Source organism: Actinia tenebrosa, unplaced genomic scaffold (genome assembly GCF_029948245.1).
Source record: "Actinia tenebrosa isolate PJP-AT-01 unplaced genomic scaffold, QUT_ActTen_1.0 PGA_scaffold1__47_contigs__length_23844297, whole genome shotgun sequence".
Lineage (NCBI taxonomy): Eukaryota > Metazoa > Cnidaria > Anthozoa > Actiniaria > Actiniidae > Actinia > Actinia tenebrosa.
The window spans coordinates 7,719,095-7,737,488 of NW_028292578.1; the positions used below are offsets into that span (position 1 = coordinate 7,719,095).

Below are 18,394 nucleotides of genomic sequence, written 5' to 3' on the forward strand. Positions count from 1 at the left end.
TCGACCGATCCGTTCATGACCAGATGGCAAAAAAAAAAAAATTTTTTTCAAAACTTTAATTTTATTTCTCAAGGATTAAAAATAGGTAACATAGGAAAAGTGATATGGATTTACATGGGATTTGAAGCTTATATTATTTTAGTTGATTTTAGTTGGTTTTCAGTCAGTTGAAGTGAGCAAACACGTGACTTGTAGAAGACAGCTGGCTGTGTAGGCAGCCTTGCAGGTAAACACCAACACCACTTGAGTTAGTGGTCGGTTCTCTCCGCAAGAAAATGAGCTGAAATCTCAAGCGATTCCCACGAAGATGTCTAGTCCTTCAAGACAAATATCGAATCGACGTCTTCCTCCGCTTCCCAATAGTTCTCGAAGTAGTCCAATTCGAAGGATCACGAGCGGTGGGAGCGTTAAAACTACAAGTGCTTGTTCTACCAATTCTCGACACGGTCCTACTAGCAACCATCAAGGCAGTCAAGTCAACAATCATGGACACTACGATTTAAACGTTCCCTTCAGTGACGGACCGTTTAGACCTGCCTTGATTCAAGGAAAAGCGATCGGAGAGCGGCCAAACCCAGAAACGCACGGTAAATAATCGACAGAAGTTGTCGTTCTTATACGAACCTTCAGCACTTGTTCATATTCTTGACAACGCGCGAAATTTATCTTTGAAGCCTCGAAACTGACTTTTTGTGTCTTATTTATTCCGTGTAACCGCAAAATCATCCCAGGTTTTTTTTTACTTGTATTTAACGGTTTATGAGCTTGAAGGATTTTCTCGATGTCAGGGCAAAGCCCCGCAAAAGGTCGTAGTCATTGTTGTGTACTAAGCTTATATGGTCTCTAGGGAAAAGACGAAGTATTTCTTGAAATAACAGTCAGCGATGAATATATCGATTTTTAGTGCTTAACTTATCTAACTTTTTTTAAATTAACCATTTATTCATTGAAGTAAAGCTCTAGTCAATGGAACGAGTATTTTTCTTATATTTTAGAAGTTCAACTCGATGGTGAAAATGTTAGGAGTTATTTGGTAGCGAACCCAATGTTCTTAGACGAGTTCGTTATGAAACATGTTGACCAAGATCGACTCGAGCGATGGCTTATCAGGAAAACTAGAAAATTAAAGCAAAAGGGACGACATCCACCTGGCGATCAAGAAAACAGCAAACAAAACGGTAAAAAAAGATTTGAAGGATTGATTCGATAAAAGCCCGCTTGACAAATTAAAAAGCAAACTAAAAAAACTACTACTCGCTGTTCATTTTATAGGACCCCTGAGTCACCGTCCGTCGCTGTCAAAATGGAAGGTGAGTGGGATAACCATTTGAAAAAAAAATTTTTTTTACTAATAGTTTAAAAATCTAGATTTGGAAAAATCATCGATGGGATATCCAAAAGCGGTATCATTTTGACAGCTGGTTTCATCACCAGCGCCAAGAACAGGAACAATATATACATTATAACACCTTGAACGAAAAAAATGTCTAATTGAAAAAATCTTTATGGACTTACTTCTGATTGAAGCCTATGTTTTACTTAGAGAAAAAACTTTTAAACCTTGGAAAAAAATATCGTGAAATTTTCTAATTATTAAAAAGAAGGATTTCATATTTCATGTTTTCATTTAATCCGGATTTCCCATTCATGGCCATAATACCTATATAACATCACTATAAGGGGCCCTTGAGAACAAACATTGTACTCCAATTGTTACGCTCTAAGAAATACAAGATTAAACTTATTAAGAACCTTGATTTCAAATCTAAATAAATTTTGATAACATTCATTTGTAAATTGATTTTGTACAATATATATGTAAATTGAAAACCTTTACTCTACAGAAAATTCAATTTGTATATTTGTGTGAAACCTCCAATTTCCTCACTATTTTAAAATTCAAATTCAACAAATTAAAATCTACAGTAACAAAATCTAAAGTTTTAATTCTATATAGTCAGTCTGGGCATTGTGAATATGTATTTATTTTTTTACGGTTTTGAATGCTCTTTTGTTCATATGTTAGAGCTTTTCTTAATCCTTTGTTTCCCTTTACTTAAATTTTGTAATTGATTTGAATTTTCTTTCAGTTTTGCATAATTCTGCTCAGCTCTCATTTTATCATCATCAACCCTATTTTATTTCTCCTTTGTTTATCCCTTTCCCAATTCCCAAACTTTTTGTTCTGTTGTTTCTTTCATTTTATTTCCCACTTATTTATTTCATTTTTTGACTCCCTTTCTTTTACCGCTTTCTTACGAAAAAGTTATTCTCACTTTTCCCATTTCGATTTCATTTTCTCCCATTTTTATTTTACATTATTTAATAACATTTAGTTTTGATTTTTTCCCCAGTTTTGTGTTCATAGTGATAAGAAGAAGATGCTCGAGGAACTCACACATGACATACACACACAACCAAACAAGCAAAAAGTTCTTCTTGAGCTGGCAAATTGCATTGCATCAGGTAAACCACTAGTTAATAAATCTTTCTTAGCATGCAACTAACTCAAACCCAAGGCTGTAGGGTTAGAGTTAAGATACAGATTTGTTAAGATAAGAAACTCTTTTTTCATTACTATTCAAACATGAATGTAAATTCTTTTCTCATAGCTTGTCATGCTGATGGTTTTGTTCTGTACTTGGTTGATTCTAATGGACAAGTGAGTTAACAAATTCCAGTTGAATTCATCAGAATCCCATTTTTTTAATTAATTTATTATAATGGAAGAAATAGAAAATGCATGCAGTTATATAAAGCATGTAGGGATTGGGAGAGCATGAAACAATTGTTATAAGAAGTACAATGCATTCTGCCGATTCCTAAGTGCTCTCCTATCGGTGGGATCAGAGTTTGTTTGATGTGTTGTTCTCTCCCTTGCCACAATAGTTTTTCTGGGTTCTCTAATTTTTCTCCCTCCTCAAAAATTAACATGTGAGTTGATAGTTGTGTGCTTAAAACATTATCAAATGTAGTGAGTATACTGTTCATTAATTATGCCTTGGGGGAGGAAGGGGCTGGAGGAAAAGTAGCGGGGCTTTGAAAAAAAATCACACAAAAAAGGAGGGCTTTAATAGTATTTGCTGACTTAAAAGGGGGGGTTAAAAAGGTCACAAGGAGGGGGGTCAAAAAAATTTTTTTTAGATATAAATGATAACTTTAAGTGAATATAATATTATAATGGACTAGGAATGTGTGGGTTTTTATTGCAGGATTTGTATATTCATAACCCTAGTCTACCAGAGGGGTAAGTATTAGAATATGATAATAAATTTTTGTAGAGAAAAAAAAGGTGGTTATGATAATGATGATGGTGGTGCTAATGGTAACAATGATTGTGAATCCAAATGTCTGGAATTGTTTTGGTTAAAATAATTACAAAGATGGGTGTCAATGAGTATAAAATGTGTCATCGTTTCTGAACTATGATAACTCTTAGGGTTAGAGAATCTTACTTTTAAATGTTTTAACATTGCTTATTTAATTTTTTCTCTTATAATTTTTTTTTTTTTTAGGAAGACTTCTTCTCCTATCAAAATTCAACCCAAATCAACAATAGCAGCATACGTCGCTCATGCACTAAAACCAGTCAGGACCAATGATATATTAGGGGTAAGAAACTAAGGAATCTTTCTTTCTTTTGTTTAAACTTTTTTCAGCACTTCTACAATTCAATTCAATCATGGAATGAAGGCCACAGGTTTGTTAGCCACAGGCCATTAGGGCTATTAAGTAACATAACAAAATATGAATGGCTTATTTTCTCTGTCTTTATCACTTGATCTTTAGGATGAGCGATTTCCCCAGGGAACTGGTGTTGATGGTTAGTAAAACCTATTAGCCTTATTGATATAATGTCTCATATACTATTAATATAAAGAGGGTATTTGCCATTTTCGTCTAAGTGCCCATAAATTGAGTGCAAATATTCAGGAGGAAGATCAAGGATTTTCACTAAGGGGGATCTCAACTGGCGAGATCCGCATCATGAGATCATGAGATTCGCACTCCTACATCCTTTAGGGGGTTTGATGAAATCAAGATGATCTAATTAAAATGTTTGAAGTTGTCATTAAAGGGGTTTGATCATGGTTTAGGGTGTTCGGACAAACCTTCACAACCTCTTAGATCAGCTCCTGCATAGTAGAGTGATCGATTGTCAGTGATTGAGGGATAAATCAGTTGTTCCCAACTCAAAAAACACAGTGATATTGACTGACCAATTGATGATTTATCATGGCTGGTAGTTTGGCCTACTCTAGATCTAGTAATGAACACAAATTTGTTTCTTTTTTCAGGTACTACAGCTCAGTCAGTTTTATGTCAGCCAATTGTGCAATCAAATGGTGACCTCATAGGTGCGTAGAATTGATGAATTTCAAAAATTCCTTCACCTACCCTCTGGATTTTGAGGTGACTCTCAAAATAGTGCTCATTAGAATTAATTCCCTCTCTTCCACCCAGGATTATCACTAATTGTTGTATATAGAGTAATATTTGAAAATGTGTTTTTTTGCAGTTGTTCCAATTTACAGACTACCTATCAAAACTATAACTTTGCTATACCTTATTTTTTAAGGAACGATTGAATTGACGAGGACTGTGGGTCGTGATCCATTTGATGAGGAAGATGAAGAGGTATGTCTTTCATAAGAAAAGCCAAGAAGTGCAACCCTTTATCACACTAGTTTTTAGCTAGTTTTTTTTTTTTTCAACCCTTAATCCATTAATCTTGTCCCTTCCTTCCTTCCCTCCCTCCCTCCCTCTCTCCCTTCTATCCTTCCTTAATCCTTCCTTCCTTTTGTTCTTCATTCCTTCCTTGCTTGCTTGCTTTTTCCCTGTATTCCTCCCTCCAATACAGTTGTTGATATTCGTTTTTATTTTTGTTTTGACAGATCGTAAACAGCTATCTGGTGTGGGGTGGAATATCTTTGTATTATGCTGAGGTAATCACCTAGACATGTAATTAAAAAATATGGGGTTTACAGCCCACTTAACCCTCCTACCAGCCTTCCCTTCCCCTCCCCCCTGCTCTCAACTCCTATGTTTTTGTCACACACTTCTCTAGCTTAATAGCTATTTACATTCTATTATGTCTCTAAAAATCAAAATTGAAGGACAACCTTTGTTCAAGTACTGGAGTCCTGAAGTCCAAAACTTTCTCTCTTCAATGACATAGCAATATTCCTTCATGTCTTTCAACCAATACATTAAAATTCAAGTATATGTTTTAGACAATAAAGTACTCTAAAGATCTAGAGTATTACCCATAATGTACTTTACACTTTAGGAAGCACTTTTTGACTTAACATGTCAAGGTTTTGAAAGCTTATTTCATAGTGTACAGATGTATCTTTCCCAGGCTTCACAAAGTACTTTTCGACTGGGAAAATAATCAGAGAATGTCCTTAGATAGAGCTATTTCAAAAAGGTTTTTTCATAAATACTTAAGGTTGCAACTTAGGCCATTGTTTTGAATTTTAACCCGAATCTTTTAGAAGCCAATCAAGGCCTTTAATGATTTTGTACAAAAACATATTTATTTTCATTTTTTACCTAAAAATTGTGCCTGAGAATGTTGCTGCAATATTGAATTTTCACAAGAAACGTTTTCAATGAAATATTTTTATGTACGTCATGGAAAAATATTTAATCAGTATAAAGCGAAAGAGCAGGCTTTGTTAAGGGTTTTTATTTTAGGAGAAAGCAAATATTGACAGACAGTTTCATTTGGTGTGCTGTATGCATGGCAGGGTTGTTAAGGAAGTGTGTTACAGTAAGTTTGTTATTTCACTTCAAATTGGCAGATTAAAGTATTGTTTGCTTACTACTTAATTAGTTTTATTAATTTAGTTGGATTTTAAGAAAGATAGGCTTAATTGCTTTTTCTTGTTTATTATTATTTTTTTTAGAAAATATAAAAATAAATAAATAAATAACTTAGAAGTTAGTAGAAGTCAAAAAAATTTTTTTTTGCAAAAGAAGTAATGAAATTCTTTAATAATAAGATATACAATATATCTTTGATAATAAATAAAAGAAAATAAATAAAAAACTTAGAATTTAGAAGAAGTCAACATTTTTTTTCTTTGCAAAAAAGTAATGACATTCTATGATAATAAAATATACAAGTAAATGTTATCTCAGCTCGCCTTTGCTGTGTTTATTTTATTATTATTACTTTTTCTCAATAGAACAGAGTGTATATTGGATTTATATCTTTGTTCATTTCCAGACTTTGATATATTAGACTGTTTCAGCCAATCAGAGACCCCCATTATATTCAACTCTGATGGACCACATCACTTAAGCCAATCATAGGCATTTATTAGATTAGATGTTGATAGACCGTATTGTTTCAACCAATCAGAGGTATTTATTAGCCTAGACTGTGATAGACCAGTCCGTTTTAGCCAATCAAATATGTTCATTAGACTAGATTGTGATAGAACAGCCCGGCCAGTAACTAACGTCCACTCAAAGGCTGTTTTAGACTCTGCAGCTGAATTTTTTTTCTTTTTTCCAGATGTATCATCACATGCATAAACACAGGAAGCTGACAGAATTCCTCTTGAACGTTACAAGGTAAAGCAGGGTCACAGTGCACAGACCTGTCCGAAGCCGACATCCCACTACTTTTCTTTAAATGTACAAACTTGAACATCCCACTACTTTCCTTCAAATATACAATGTACTTATATTTTACAACCACCAATCTCCAAACGGGGCTCTTCCGTGAGGTTCCCTCCACATGCACTATCACTACATTCTATATTTACAACATACAACACTCAACTCACATGTTGCTTTTTACGGAGGGAGGAAACCGGAGATCCCGGAGAAAACCCTTGTGGCAAGGGAGAGAACAACACATCAAACAAACTCAACTCACATATGATCCAGTCTGGGCCAGGGCTTGAACACGGACCACAGTGGTGAGAGGTGAGCTGTAAACTTCTACGCCACCCATACCACCCACAGGTTTTGTGGAGGGAGGAAAACCAGAAGACCCAACAAATGTCACTGACATGTGAATTGTCGAGTCCAAGTATCGAACCCAAGAGCTACACCATCTTCGATACTATTATTTTTACTCACTTTGTTATATAAATTATTTATATTGATTTGATGTCTACCCCAGGTCTATATTTCAAGATATAGTTAGCATGGATACTGTCATTATGAAAATTATGGTATGTCAGAACTGTTGATTTATCTGTCCTTTGTTCAATTAAACTGGTTAATCAAATCTCGCAATGGATTGTGGGACTGATCAGGGTGTGAACTGACTGACTGATTGACTGATTGATTGATTGCTGTTTAGAACTACGCACAGACACTAGTAGATGCAGACAGGACTTCGCTGTTTCTTGTTGACAACAAAACCAGTGAACTCTACGCCAGGATATTTGATATCGGTGGAAGCCTGGAGGATAGCAAGTCATCCAAACTACAGAAAGAGATCAGGTATGTCTGTTTGTGATGGGCTCCCTGTGGCAAGGGGAGGAAAGACCATTGATGACTAGAGGCTTTGCACTGTCGCAGCAATGGCAGCCATGACAGAGGGCATGACAACAGTCTTATTCCCTGGGAAACTAAAGTTTTTTCTCGTGTAAACCAGAATAGACTCCTGTCATGGCTGCCATCACGTGAACCTGCAAAGTTCCGGTTTTTGAACTATGTCCTTCCTTTTTTCAGAAGCTCATTGATGATTGGCTGTTTTCCCCCCACAGGTTTCCCAAAACAAAGGGAGTAGCTGGGTATGTTGCGACAACGGGCGAGACACTTAATATTACAGACGCCTATCATGACGAGAGATTCAATAGGTAAACTAGAATAAAGAAAGCACCTTCTCCAAAGTTGTTCTAGAATGCTACGTGCCTATCAGATCTTATCTAGCCAGGGGCTGAAACCAATACTTCCTGCCAAGACAGGCCGATGCTCAAAATAACCCGACTAAGCCAACTTGGGCGTTGGTCCAAGTCATTAATTTTTTTATTAATATTTTTCTTCCATATCCACAGTCAAAGTAACGTTTGCCCACAGACGGGCTTGACATACAAATGACATGCTTTTTTCACCTGTTACCTCCCATAGTTCATTTATTTTTTCTTTTATCTTAAAGGGAAATCGACATACAGACGGGATACACGACCCGTACTCTTCTGTGCATGCCTATATTCATCAGAGGAAGGTATGAGATGAATGAACCAACCCACTGACACTCACATTACACAAAATAGATTGACACTAGTAAACAGACAGATAGTCAGGCGTATAGACATACACGACCCGTACTCTTCTGTGCATGCCTATATTCATCAGAGGAAGGTATGGGATGAATGAACCAACCCACTGACACTCACATTACACAAAATAGATTGACACTGGTAAACAGACAGATAGTCAGGCGTACAGACATACAATCAGGGACAGATTAGCATACAGACATATAAATTATTACAAATAAATAAATCTTTAATCTTTCTATTTTTCATTTTCCCTCGTTTGCTCTTTATAGTATAATTGGAGTGGTACAAATGGTCAACAAAAAGTCGGGCGTCTTCACTGCCTCAGGTAACTTGTCTTTTCTTATTTCTGGTGGAGCACTGGGCCGCGGGTCAGCGGGTGTTTCTACCTTTGGGCTATCTGTGGTTAGTAGCGCGCGAAGATGCGCGCGCGTATGATATATCATTGTCATGTCATTGCTTTTTCCAACGTCATCAGCGCGCGCTCTAACGTAATAATGGTCTCGAAAAAAGCCTTGTTTAGAGAAGTTTTGAGTGAAGTTGCAACAATTTATAAGTGCTCGAGAAAACAATAGACAATTACCACAGATAAAATGATGAATGAGCAAAATTTCCAGTTCATTTCGGAAGCTAAGTATTCGACGTCCTTCCAGTCCTATTCCAGTAATTCAAATGCCGCTGCTTCGCAAGGCATATGGAATGATGACCCAGCCATAGCAGGAGTTTGCTACCAAGAGGGTGACCGTGTCGTGTCCTACGCTGCACCTTATGGAGTCACGGTGATCCAACCAACCCAGACACGTCACGTGACTCAGTATGTCAAGACAGTTTCTAGTTCAAGAGTGTACGATAATGGATGCGCTAACACATCGTACAGCTCCAACGTGAGTCGCAGTCATGGGATCCCAGCAATGGAAGGAGATGTGGAACCACCGTTTGACACATACGAGCAATCAAGAAGTAATGTGCATCAAGAAGTTGCATTTCAACAAATGCAGTCCAAAAGCGCTTATGTTCAGGAATATCAAGTTTACAACAACCAGTTATTCCATGGTACGGGTGGTAATTATCAACCAGATTACTCCTGTCATTCACAAGGTACCAACTACGTGGCTGGTTGTTCCAGAGTTGCTGCAGGAGTAGAGACAGGTGGTATGTCATCGTACTATGAACAAGTTAACCAGTACAGCCAGAGCCAACAGTATGGAGGTGCTTCCTCATTCAGCAGTGCCAAAGTCGTTCAGTCACTTGATGTAATGGAGTCAACAGCATGCAGAACCCAGCCAGACCTGCCTATGTTTGCTGACTACAACACCGAGGGACAAACCTGTTCAGACAAAGCTGTTGCTCTGCAGGCAATCGAGTGGCCGTACAAAGGGGACGTACAAAATGAACAAGAACTTGGTGTCGTCGTTGAAGACATAGACGATCTTGAAGACTATGTATCATTCAAGGACAAGGAAGAACAAAGACAAAACGAGTCTAGTTATGGAGTTCAGATAGAGGAGATATTTAGTCCAGTATACGATGAAAGCTACAGTGAAGACGAGAATCTACAGAACTTTGAATACTTCGAAGACAAACAAGAGTTCGAAGAATGGGACCTCAGCCTTCACATTCCAGGACAAGAATCCATCCTAAATGAAGAAAACATGGAGGTATTGAGGAATAAATTGAACGACTGGTTGTCTGCAAAAGAACCACAAGAAATGCCTGCTCAACAAGAGGTCATCGTCGCTGCAGCTGCAAAGAGCAAATCTATCTCTTCGCCTGAAGAAGAGCAGCGTGGCCCTGTGAGCTTGTCCTTGGACAAAATCCCTGAAAGGGCTTCCTCAGCATTTGTTCCCAAGTTGAACGACAACGATGAAGAAAATCTACGAGATATAGATGACAAATGTACTTCGAACGGCCCTGCAGTTGTTAGCAGTGAGTCTAATCTGAAGTGCAAAGACGACGATGAAGATCTTCCATTTGTAGATGAGAACTGCAGTGCACAACCTGCAGAAAACAGCGACCCCAAATCCAATGCTACTCCAAGCAAAGATGCAACCACTGTTCGAAGTGGATGGAGAGGATGCCTCAAAAGGCTGAGGGCCTTCGCTGGCCGGGCCTTGGAAGAAGTAGCTGCGTGCTATATCAAAGGCCTTCTCTTATAAATATGGTTTTATAAATGAACTTTTTTTATGTTCCTGAACTCAATTATATACATATCTTATATATGTGGAACATTTCATTTAAGTAGAGACTTTGTTAAACAACTAATGAACTGAACCAAAGACTTCTGAAGGCTTTCTGCTCAACCCGTGTATTCTACATTGCTAAAAGAACCGTGTATAGCCAAACCGCATTCTTTCGCACTTACGATCAGAATGGTGGCTTCAGCCTGGCTGATGTTCCCAACTGTTAGCCAAAATACAATGAGGTTGTATTATACTTCTTTGTGCTTCCAAGCGAAATGTTGTAAATATATTTATAATAGATAAAGTAGTAGTATTGATGTAAATAGATAATAATTAGGATAAAGTAAATCAGAATAAAATAATTATAATGTATTGTCGGTGGATTAAGAGTGGGCCTTTTTTTTACTATACCTGAGATAGCGATCTTATCACTATCTAAAAAAGTCAATAGTCAACGCGATGGCCTTTTTTTATTCCAAGGTCAAACGTGCAAAACGGACACATCCACGCAGTCCTAAAGTCATTATCGGCCAATGGTCATCTCGTTTTGCACTCCAGAAAGTTGGTTAGAGCGTGGTTTCACGGGAACAATGCTGTAGAGCAATAGCAATAACATGCTTTTGCATATGATAAGTCGAGATTTTTCATTTCCAAAGGAGAAAATTTCTACGGTTTTTTTCTCCACGACATGACCGAGGTGAAACCACATTATACCGTAAATCCTCTATTTAGCCCCCCAGGGGGCTTATTTATTTCAGGCACGTTTGAGGGAGGGCTTATTGGAGAGGGGGGGGCTTAAAAGAGAGGGGGGCTTATTGATTTAGTCGAAACGCAGTATGTAATATGATTGTAACTCAGGATTAAACGGAAGCATTACTATTGACCGTCTCGTATAATCCGTAGTGATGTACATGGCATTTTTATAATTTGATTCACCTGTGTTAGTCTCTCAAGTATAATTTACGATTATTGTGAATAGCAAAACTAAAACACGGTAACATTAACAAAGTAAGCTAAAAAGAAATGTTCTGAACAACCAAGACTTTAATAAATCACCTTTAATCAGTACACGTGATTCTTTAGTCGTGAAAAGGGGAGGGGGGCTAAAAAGAGAGGGGAAGAGGGGCTTAACAAATTTCTTCCTTTAAAAAGGGGGGGCTTATTTGAGAGGGGGGCTAAATAGAGGATTTACGGTAATTTCGTTTTAATGTCTCGAATAAACCAAGACCCCTTTAATCAAAAAATGGTTGTATTTTGCCAACAGATGAGAAATCTTTCCAGACATTTGCTATCTATTGTGGTCTTGCTCTTCACCATGCTAAGGCAAGGAATCAATTTTCGATGTTTCTTTAAGTTCGTTTTGTTCACTTCCGCTTGTACGTTATTATTATTTTTGCAATCTTTCAATCACTTACTTAACTAACATTTGTTTGTTTTTACACTGTTTAGTTGTACGACAAAATCAGAAGATCTGAACAGAAACACCGGGTATGTTCACATCAATAACAGTTTACGTTTACGTATATGACAATATATAAACTATATATTTGTACATCGTTTCTCAATCAGCTCTATTTGATACATGATGTATCAAATTGAGCTGATCCTCTCAGTATATCAAGCAACTTATGCAGCTGCAAATTGAAAGACTCGGAAACAATTCTGAGTCTTGAAAGTTTAAGCATATAAGTTGAGCTATAGAAGGGACCAAAAGAGAACTAAAATATGGCAGTGATTATGGGAACTCCACAACTTAGAAACGTTTGTGTTTTTAGCTTGATTATTGGCCTAAAAACAATCCAAAAATGAACAAATTTACTCGGCAAACTATGAAATTCTAACTTATCATTTCTGTATTTCTTTTAAGGTGGCTTTGGAAGTCTTGTCTTATCACAGCAAATGCTCTGAAAAGGAGCTTCGCTCTCTTAAGGAATTACAGACTGTTGACCCTTACCCTGAACTGGAATCGTAAGTCTGTTGCCATAGTGATTGTCTAGTTGTGTCTTCAGTTAGGGAAGATGGGGAGCATATGGTATCATGATACTGAAATGGCTTCCAAATTCAATCGTTGTAATTGGATGTTGCGCTTTTTCTTGTCTTGTAATTGGTTCAGAGTGGAAGCCATTTAAGCGTCGTGATTAGTCAGTTAAATAGTGTTTCTTGTTATATGATTGGTCCTTCTACAAAATCTGCTCTTAGATATCAGAAGTAGTGCTTTCAGGTCTAGCTCGAGTATCAACATCGTTTATTCAAGTTGATGACATGTATGGTGTTTTGTTTTTAGATACGATTTTGATTCATACAGTCTGGAGTCCGAGGTCATGCCGAAACTAGTCATTGACATGACAAGAAATCTCTTCTCCTTGACCAGGTAAGATTAACACTCCCTTCACCACTTGATTATTGGCCTATGTTAAAGTGGTGTCCCTGCAATTATAATCATTGCAGAAACAATGTGGGATTCAAGGGTGGTATGGCAGTAGTACACTCACCTCTAACCTCTGGGGTCTCTGCTTCGACTCCTGGACTCGGCATCGAATGCCGGTGAGTAGAATATGTTGGGTCTGTCCCTTGGTTCAAGGAGTTTTCTCAGAGTTCCGCAAAACCCAGCATGTTAAATTCCAATTCATTCTGTGAATTAGCCATGTCACGGCTTAGATCAGCCCAGAGGTTGTTTCTGGGTTCGATCTGTGAGTTACCCATGCCCAGACTTAGATCAGCCCAGAGGTTGTTTCAGGGTTCGATCTGTGAGTTAGCCGTGCCCTGACGTAGATCAGCCCAGGGGATGTTTCAGGGTTCGATTTTTAAGTTAGCCATGCCCTGACTTAGATCAGCCCAGAGGTTGTTTCAGGGTTCAATCTGTGAGTTAGCCATGCCCTGACTTAGATCAGCCCAGAGGTTGTTTCAGGGTTTGATCTGTGAGTTAGCCATGCCCTGACTTAGATCAGCCCAGAGGTTGTTTCTGGGTTTGATCTGTGAGTTAGCCATGCCCTGACTTAGATCAGCATAGAGGTCGCTTCAGTATTCGATATTTTTTTTATAGATTTGATGTTGATGAGTTGTATCGGTTTGTGCTGACGGTTCGCAAGAACTACCGTCGTGTTCCATATCACAACTGGACTCATGCGTTTGCTGTGGCGCACTGCATGTACCTGGTGATACGTTCTGGGCATAACAACTTCTCAGGACTTGAGGTATGTATAAGGGTCAAGCCATCCCTGCGACATAAAGCTTTTCCCAAAGCAACACTTCGGAATGCAGCTCAATTTGGAGGGCAAAACGAAAGGTTTCCAATTCTCAGGGGATTGAAATTCTTTTGTTCTGTCCTGCAAATTGAGCTCCTTTGACGTCACATAAGGGGTCTATTCGTTTGAGTGACACAAAACAACGACTCCAAGTTAGTGCCAGGACCAAGCTTCTATCGACAAACAATGATTCTCTCACCGTTAATAAAGAAGTAAGATTTTTTCCTCCACTAGATGGTTTTGGTTTTGGTTTTGGCGCGCAGCTCTAACGGTAAAACGTTTTCTCCCCATCAGGCACTGGCCATGTTCTTTGCTTGTCTCTGTCACGACCTAGATCACCGTGGACGAACCAATTCTTGGATGAAGAACGAGGGAACTCCTCTTGCTGCAGTGTACAGCACCTCTACTATGGAGCACCATCACTTTAACCAGACCATTACCATTCTGCAGGTTAGAATCAATTATCTGTGACATGCGCACTAATGAACGGGCTTGATCACGTAATATTGAAACTAACCAACGCGCTTGTCACGGAAGCGCTTTCTCCATTAGCGGCAAACTTTGGCGCGCTTTTTTTTTTTTTTTTTTTTTTGCAGTACAGAACCTCACTTAGATTTTTTTTAAATATATATAAGTCGAGTCCATGAATGCAACCCGAGACCCTAGAGGTGAGAGGTCAGCAGTAATGCAACGACACCTTTGTTTCCCTATTTAATGAGAAGCTGATTTTGGAATCTTTTTTTTTAGCACGAGGGTCACAACATCTTCTCTCACTTGAGCTCCACCGAGTACAAGTCCGTTCTTGGCTTCATGAAAGAATGTATCTTAGCAACAGATCTTGCGCTTTTCTTCGGGAACAAAGCCAAGTTGAAAGACTTTGTGGAGAAGGGAACTTTCTCTTGGGAAGACCAGGAACACAGGTGATGATAGGATTTAGTTTAATCAGATAGAGATGGAGATGAAGGTAGAGGTAGAGGTAGAGGTAGAGGTAGAAGTGGAGCTAGAGCTAGAGGTGGAGGTAGAAGTGGAGGTAGAGATGGAGGTAGAGGTGGAGGTTGAGGTAGAGGTAGAGATGAAGGTGGAGGTGGAGGTAGAGGTGGAGCTAGAGGTGGAGGTAGAGGTGGAGATACTAGTAGGGGAAGAAGTAGAGGTGGAGACCTGGTAGGTGGGATGTAGAGATACTAAAATGGGTACAGGTAGAGAGGGAGTTTCCGAGTGTCAAAATTGTTGATCTAAGTGTTAATTGTGCTCTCCAGGCGACTTCTACGAGCGATATGCATGACGGCCTGTGACTTATCAGCCTGTACAAAACCCTGGGACATCCAGTACCAGATTGTCAAAGTCATCTATCAGGAGTTCTATGCCGAGGTATTTATAGCCAATAACCAAATTATTATTGAAGTTTTTAGTTAGTACCAAGTCCTTGATAGCGCGTTTGCGTTCGAGTACTGTTTGGTAAAATGACAATCGTTCATTGTGTTCTTCTAGGGTGACTTGGAGAAGGCGCAAGGGAAACAGCCAATCCCAATGAAGGATCGTAACACGGCCCATGAACTGCCAGCTCACCAGGTAATTGACTTTGATCTTTAGCGCCAGATCACATGACGTCACATATAGCTACTTTACCTCTTTCACCCTCTCCATCCATCATCTCTTCCTCCTTTACTCCCTGCCTCCCTCTCTCCATCTATCAACTAATCCATCCCATTCATCTATTTATTCCATTCATCCTTGCACAATACATTGCTCCTTGACGCCATCCTTTTAACATCCCTTAATTTTCATTTCATTTTTTTAAAATTTATTCTCAGATTTATTTTTCCAACAAGCATCGTTTTTATCATTGCGTTATAGTCATTTTTTGCAATTTTTCTTAGGTTGGTTTCTTAGTTGGTATCTGCTTACCTTGTTACGAACTGTTAGCCAAGATTATCCCGGGAACAAAGAACCTAGTCCTTGGTGGAAAGTAAGTAATTTGACTTCTTTTTGAAATTTGAAAATTTAACAAAATCCTGGATTCGCAAAGCAAGATTCATGAAAGCAAGCCTAACTGACGTGAATTTTTGGTTTTCTTTGTTCGTATCGAGTGTCTATAACGTATATAATTTTAGATTCTATTTTGATATTATTTTTTCTTCGTCTTGTTTAGGAAAAATTTAAAACTTTGGTCAGAACGTGTTGCAAAGCAAAAAGAGATAATGAAAAATGAAGAAAAGAGCGAAGAAGAACGCAAGAAATCTGAGAGTGAAAACAACGAGAAGAGCCCAACTCCATCTGCTGATGACGACGAGAAGCAAACGAAGGAAGAAAAAGATTCCAATGAGGAGAATGAACGTAGAGGAGGCGAGAAAAAACAAAACCCGAAGGAACCAGAGGACAGCCACAAGAAGGAAGAATCTATTGAAAACCACAAGATTGAGCACGAAAATGATGCTGTTTTAAAAAACAGAAAGACGCCTGAATCTACTCCTTCTAGTCAGGCGACGTTGAATAACAATGAAGTAAAGAGGGAGTCCGAAAATATGAAGGTAGAAAAGAAATCCAGTAGATAACTACAGCGAGAGTCGGTCGTTTAAATTTGTAAATAAGAATCGAAAATTTTGATCTATATCTTCGTTTTCTCAGTTATCATTCAGCGGTTATATTACGAGTAAAAAATAATTTCGAGGCTAAAGCTGGCATCTAAATTTCTTAAAGAAAATATGGTTCTTAACTGGCTTTCGAAGCCAAGCATTTTCATTGGATGCATTTGTTTTCGTACATTTTAATTAGTTAAAAGCGGTAGCCAATTAGATGTCGCGTTCCCATTCAGTCACGGATTGAGGGGCACAGTTTTGTTAGCTACAAAGCTCAAGTTTTCCCTTGAAAAACTGAGAGAAATTCTCCGAGAGAATCTTTATTTCCATGAAACTTTCGAATAATTTTCTTTCCTTTTCTCAGTTTTCGCCATTAATTTTTTGATAATTTGTACGTGCAACATAACTGATTATAGACTTTAGATTATTAGTACTGATTCTATAAATGAGACTGGATCTCATTACTAGGAAATAGAAAGCTATAGATATATAAAGTGCTTAAAAAGTACCAAGACTTAAAGTGTATATATATTATAGTCATGAGAGCTTTTGTTATTTCAAACAGCCTAGAAATCATCTATATTACATTGGTTATATTATTAGAAGAGGCAATGTTGAATATATCTGCCCATTATTTCTACCTTCTACGGAGAGAACAATTTGAAAAGAGAGAGAGGAAGAAAGAAAGAAAGAAAGAAAGAGGAAAAGTAAGATGGACGATAAGTTTGGGTAGTCGTAGTGCAAGGAAACTTGAAAAAGAATATTTATAACCCCAGTTGAGGACAAAAATCATTGTACATGGCTTAATCCGATAAGTCAAAATTGAATTATAATTAAATAGGATAGAGAGAGAAAAGTATAAGATATATTATTGAGATATACCTATAGCAATAGCAAATGTATAAATATCAACCTAGAGTTGGATATAACTTTCACAGATATTTTTTGGGTGCAACTTTGAGATGAACATTTTTTCTGAGGTACCAAAACAATTTTTTCCCCCGGTGAAATTAGAATCTTTTTTCTTTTTCTTCTGATGCATGTTATTTTTGAACATTTTCCCCTTTACTCCTAAGAAGCCAGTTAAACACCAGAAATTCTTCGATTTTTAACTATCCCCCTTTCCCCTTCTTTTGGCCTTCATTTTCTATCCCCCAATGTTTCCCTCAAATTCGCATCATTACATATCATATCAAAATCTTACATGTTGTCTTGATTGTAGTCATGATTGTAAAAATACCTTAACACGAATTATTTATTGTAGTTACATGATTTCACTCTCCACATGTGAATATTATATACAGAAGTATTTATTTAGATATCTTTGACAAGGACGATTATAAGAATCGTGTTTTTCATTGGGGAAGGTGGGGTTGGGCTTTAGAGGGGATGAGGAAAGCAGTGTTTCAAGCGTCAGATTATCCCCCTTTTGCATTGAGCATTTCTTTTTGTTATATACATTAACATTTTAATAATTTTATACGCTAGCCAGGCGAGTCCCCAATCCCCAGTAAAAACGTCTTTTTATTTCCAAGTGAAAATTTCATTAGTCTGCCATTCTAATGGTTTTTTCAATCATGCAATCTGATTGGATGGCTAACGTTTCTCTGCTTTCCGATTGGTTCATAGATAAAGCCATTTGAATGTCAGCAAACCTCCCACTTGTACAAATTAATTTGGTATTTTCTGTTCTACGTGTTTAATAAAACCTACTTTCAAGAACGAATATCTCGGTAGAAAAAAGATAGAAAGAAAAGACTAAAGAAAGTTATATTTCTTCGAGTTCATTCATTTATTATGGGTCGAGTTCTTGCAATTAGGTTTTATTTAGAACTTGTACAAAATCTTAAGTACACTCCAATATGTGATGAAATATAATAAAAGACAAATAAAATGCTCAAAATTGACTTAAATGTTAGTTCTTTGATTTTCTTCCTTTTGGTCGTATCAGTATACTCGTCGTAAAGATTCGAGCTAGTCGTTTCAGAGTGTGCTAATTGGAGATCTGCCGTTTTTTCTTGCCTCTGATTAGATTTTAGGCAAAATATTGGTGGCTCTATCTCTTCGATCCTTTACACTTCGAATATCTTACCTTATTTTCATATATTGAAACAATGAAATAATTCTGACTGATCTAACTATAT

At 37.6% G+C, this 18,394-nt stretch overlaps 1 protein-coding gene across 2 annotated transcripts; it reads left to right on the top strand.

Moving 5' to 3' along the window:
- Positions 1-205: 205 nt before the first annotated feature.
- On the top strand, positions 206-18,163 carry LOC116287267 (putative 3',5'-cyclic phosphodiesterase pde-5). 2 transcript variants are annotated; one of them, XM_031693929.2, is made up of 29 exons: positions 206-587; positions 996-1,178; positions 1,273-1,310; positions 2,355-2,466; positions 2,613-2,662; positions 3,213-3,247; positions 3,516-3,612; positions 3,790-3,823; positions 4,299-4,358; positions 4,580-4,638; positions 4,896-4,946; positions 6,527-6,585; positions 7,142-7,193; positions 7,325-7,467; positions 7,734-7,826; positions 8,126-8,194; positions 8,522-8,577; positions 11,694-11,752; positions 11,879-11,917; positions 12,297-12,397; positions 12,714-12,800; positions 12,878-12,973; positions 13,473-13,623; positions 13,969-14,124; positions 14,422-14,594; positions 14,931-15,042; positions 15,163-15,243; positions 15,552-15,640; positions 15,824-18,163. In XM_031693929.2, the coding sequence occupies exons 1-29, from the start codon at positions 308-310 to the stop codon at positions 16,224-16,226; spliced, it is 3,018 nt and encodes a 1,005-aa protein (XP_031549789.1). In that variant the 5' UTR covers positions 206-307; the 3' UTR covers positions 16,227-18,163. The 2 variants fall into 2 exon arrangements, with proteins under 2 accessions (XP_031549789.1, XP_031549791.1); XM_031693931.2 differs by lacking the exon at positions 12,878-12,973.
- The last annotated feature ends 231 nt before the right edge of the window (positions 18,164-18,394 follow it).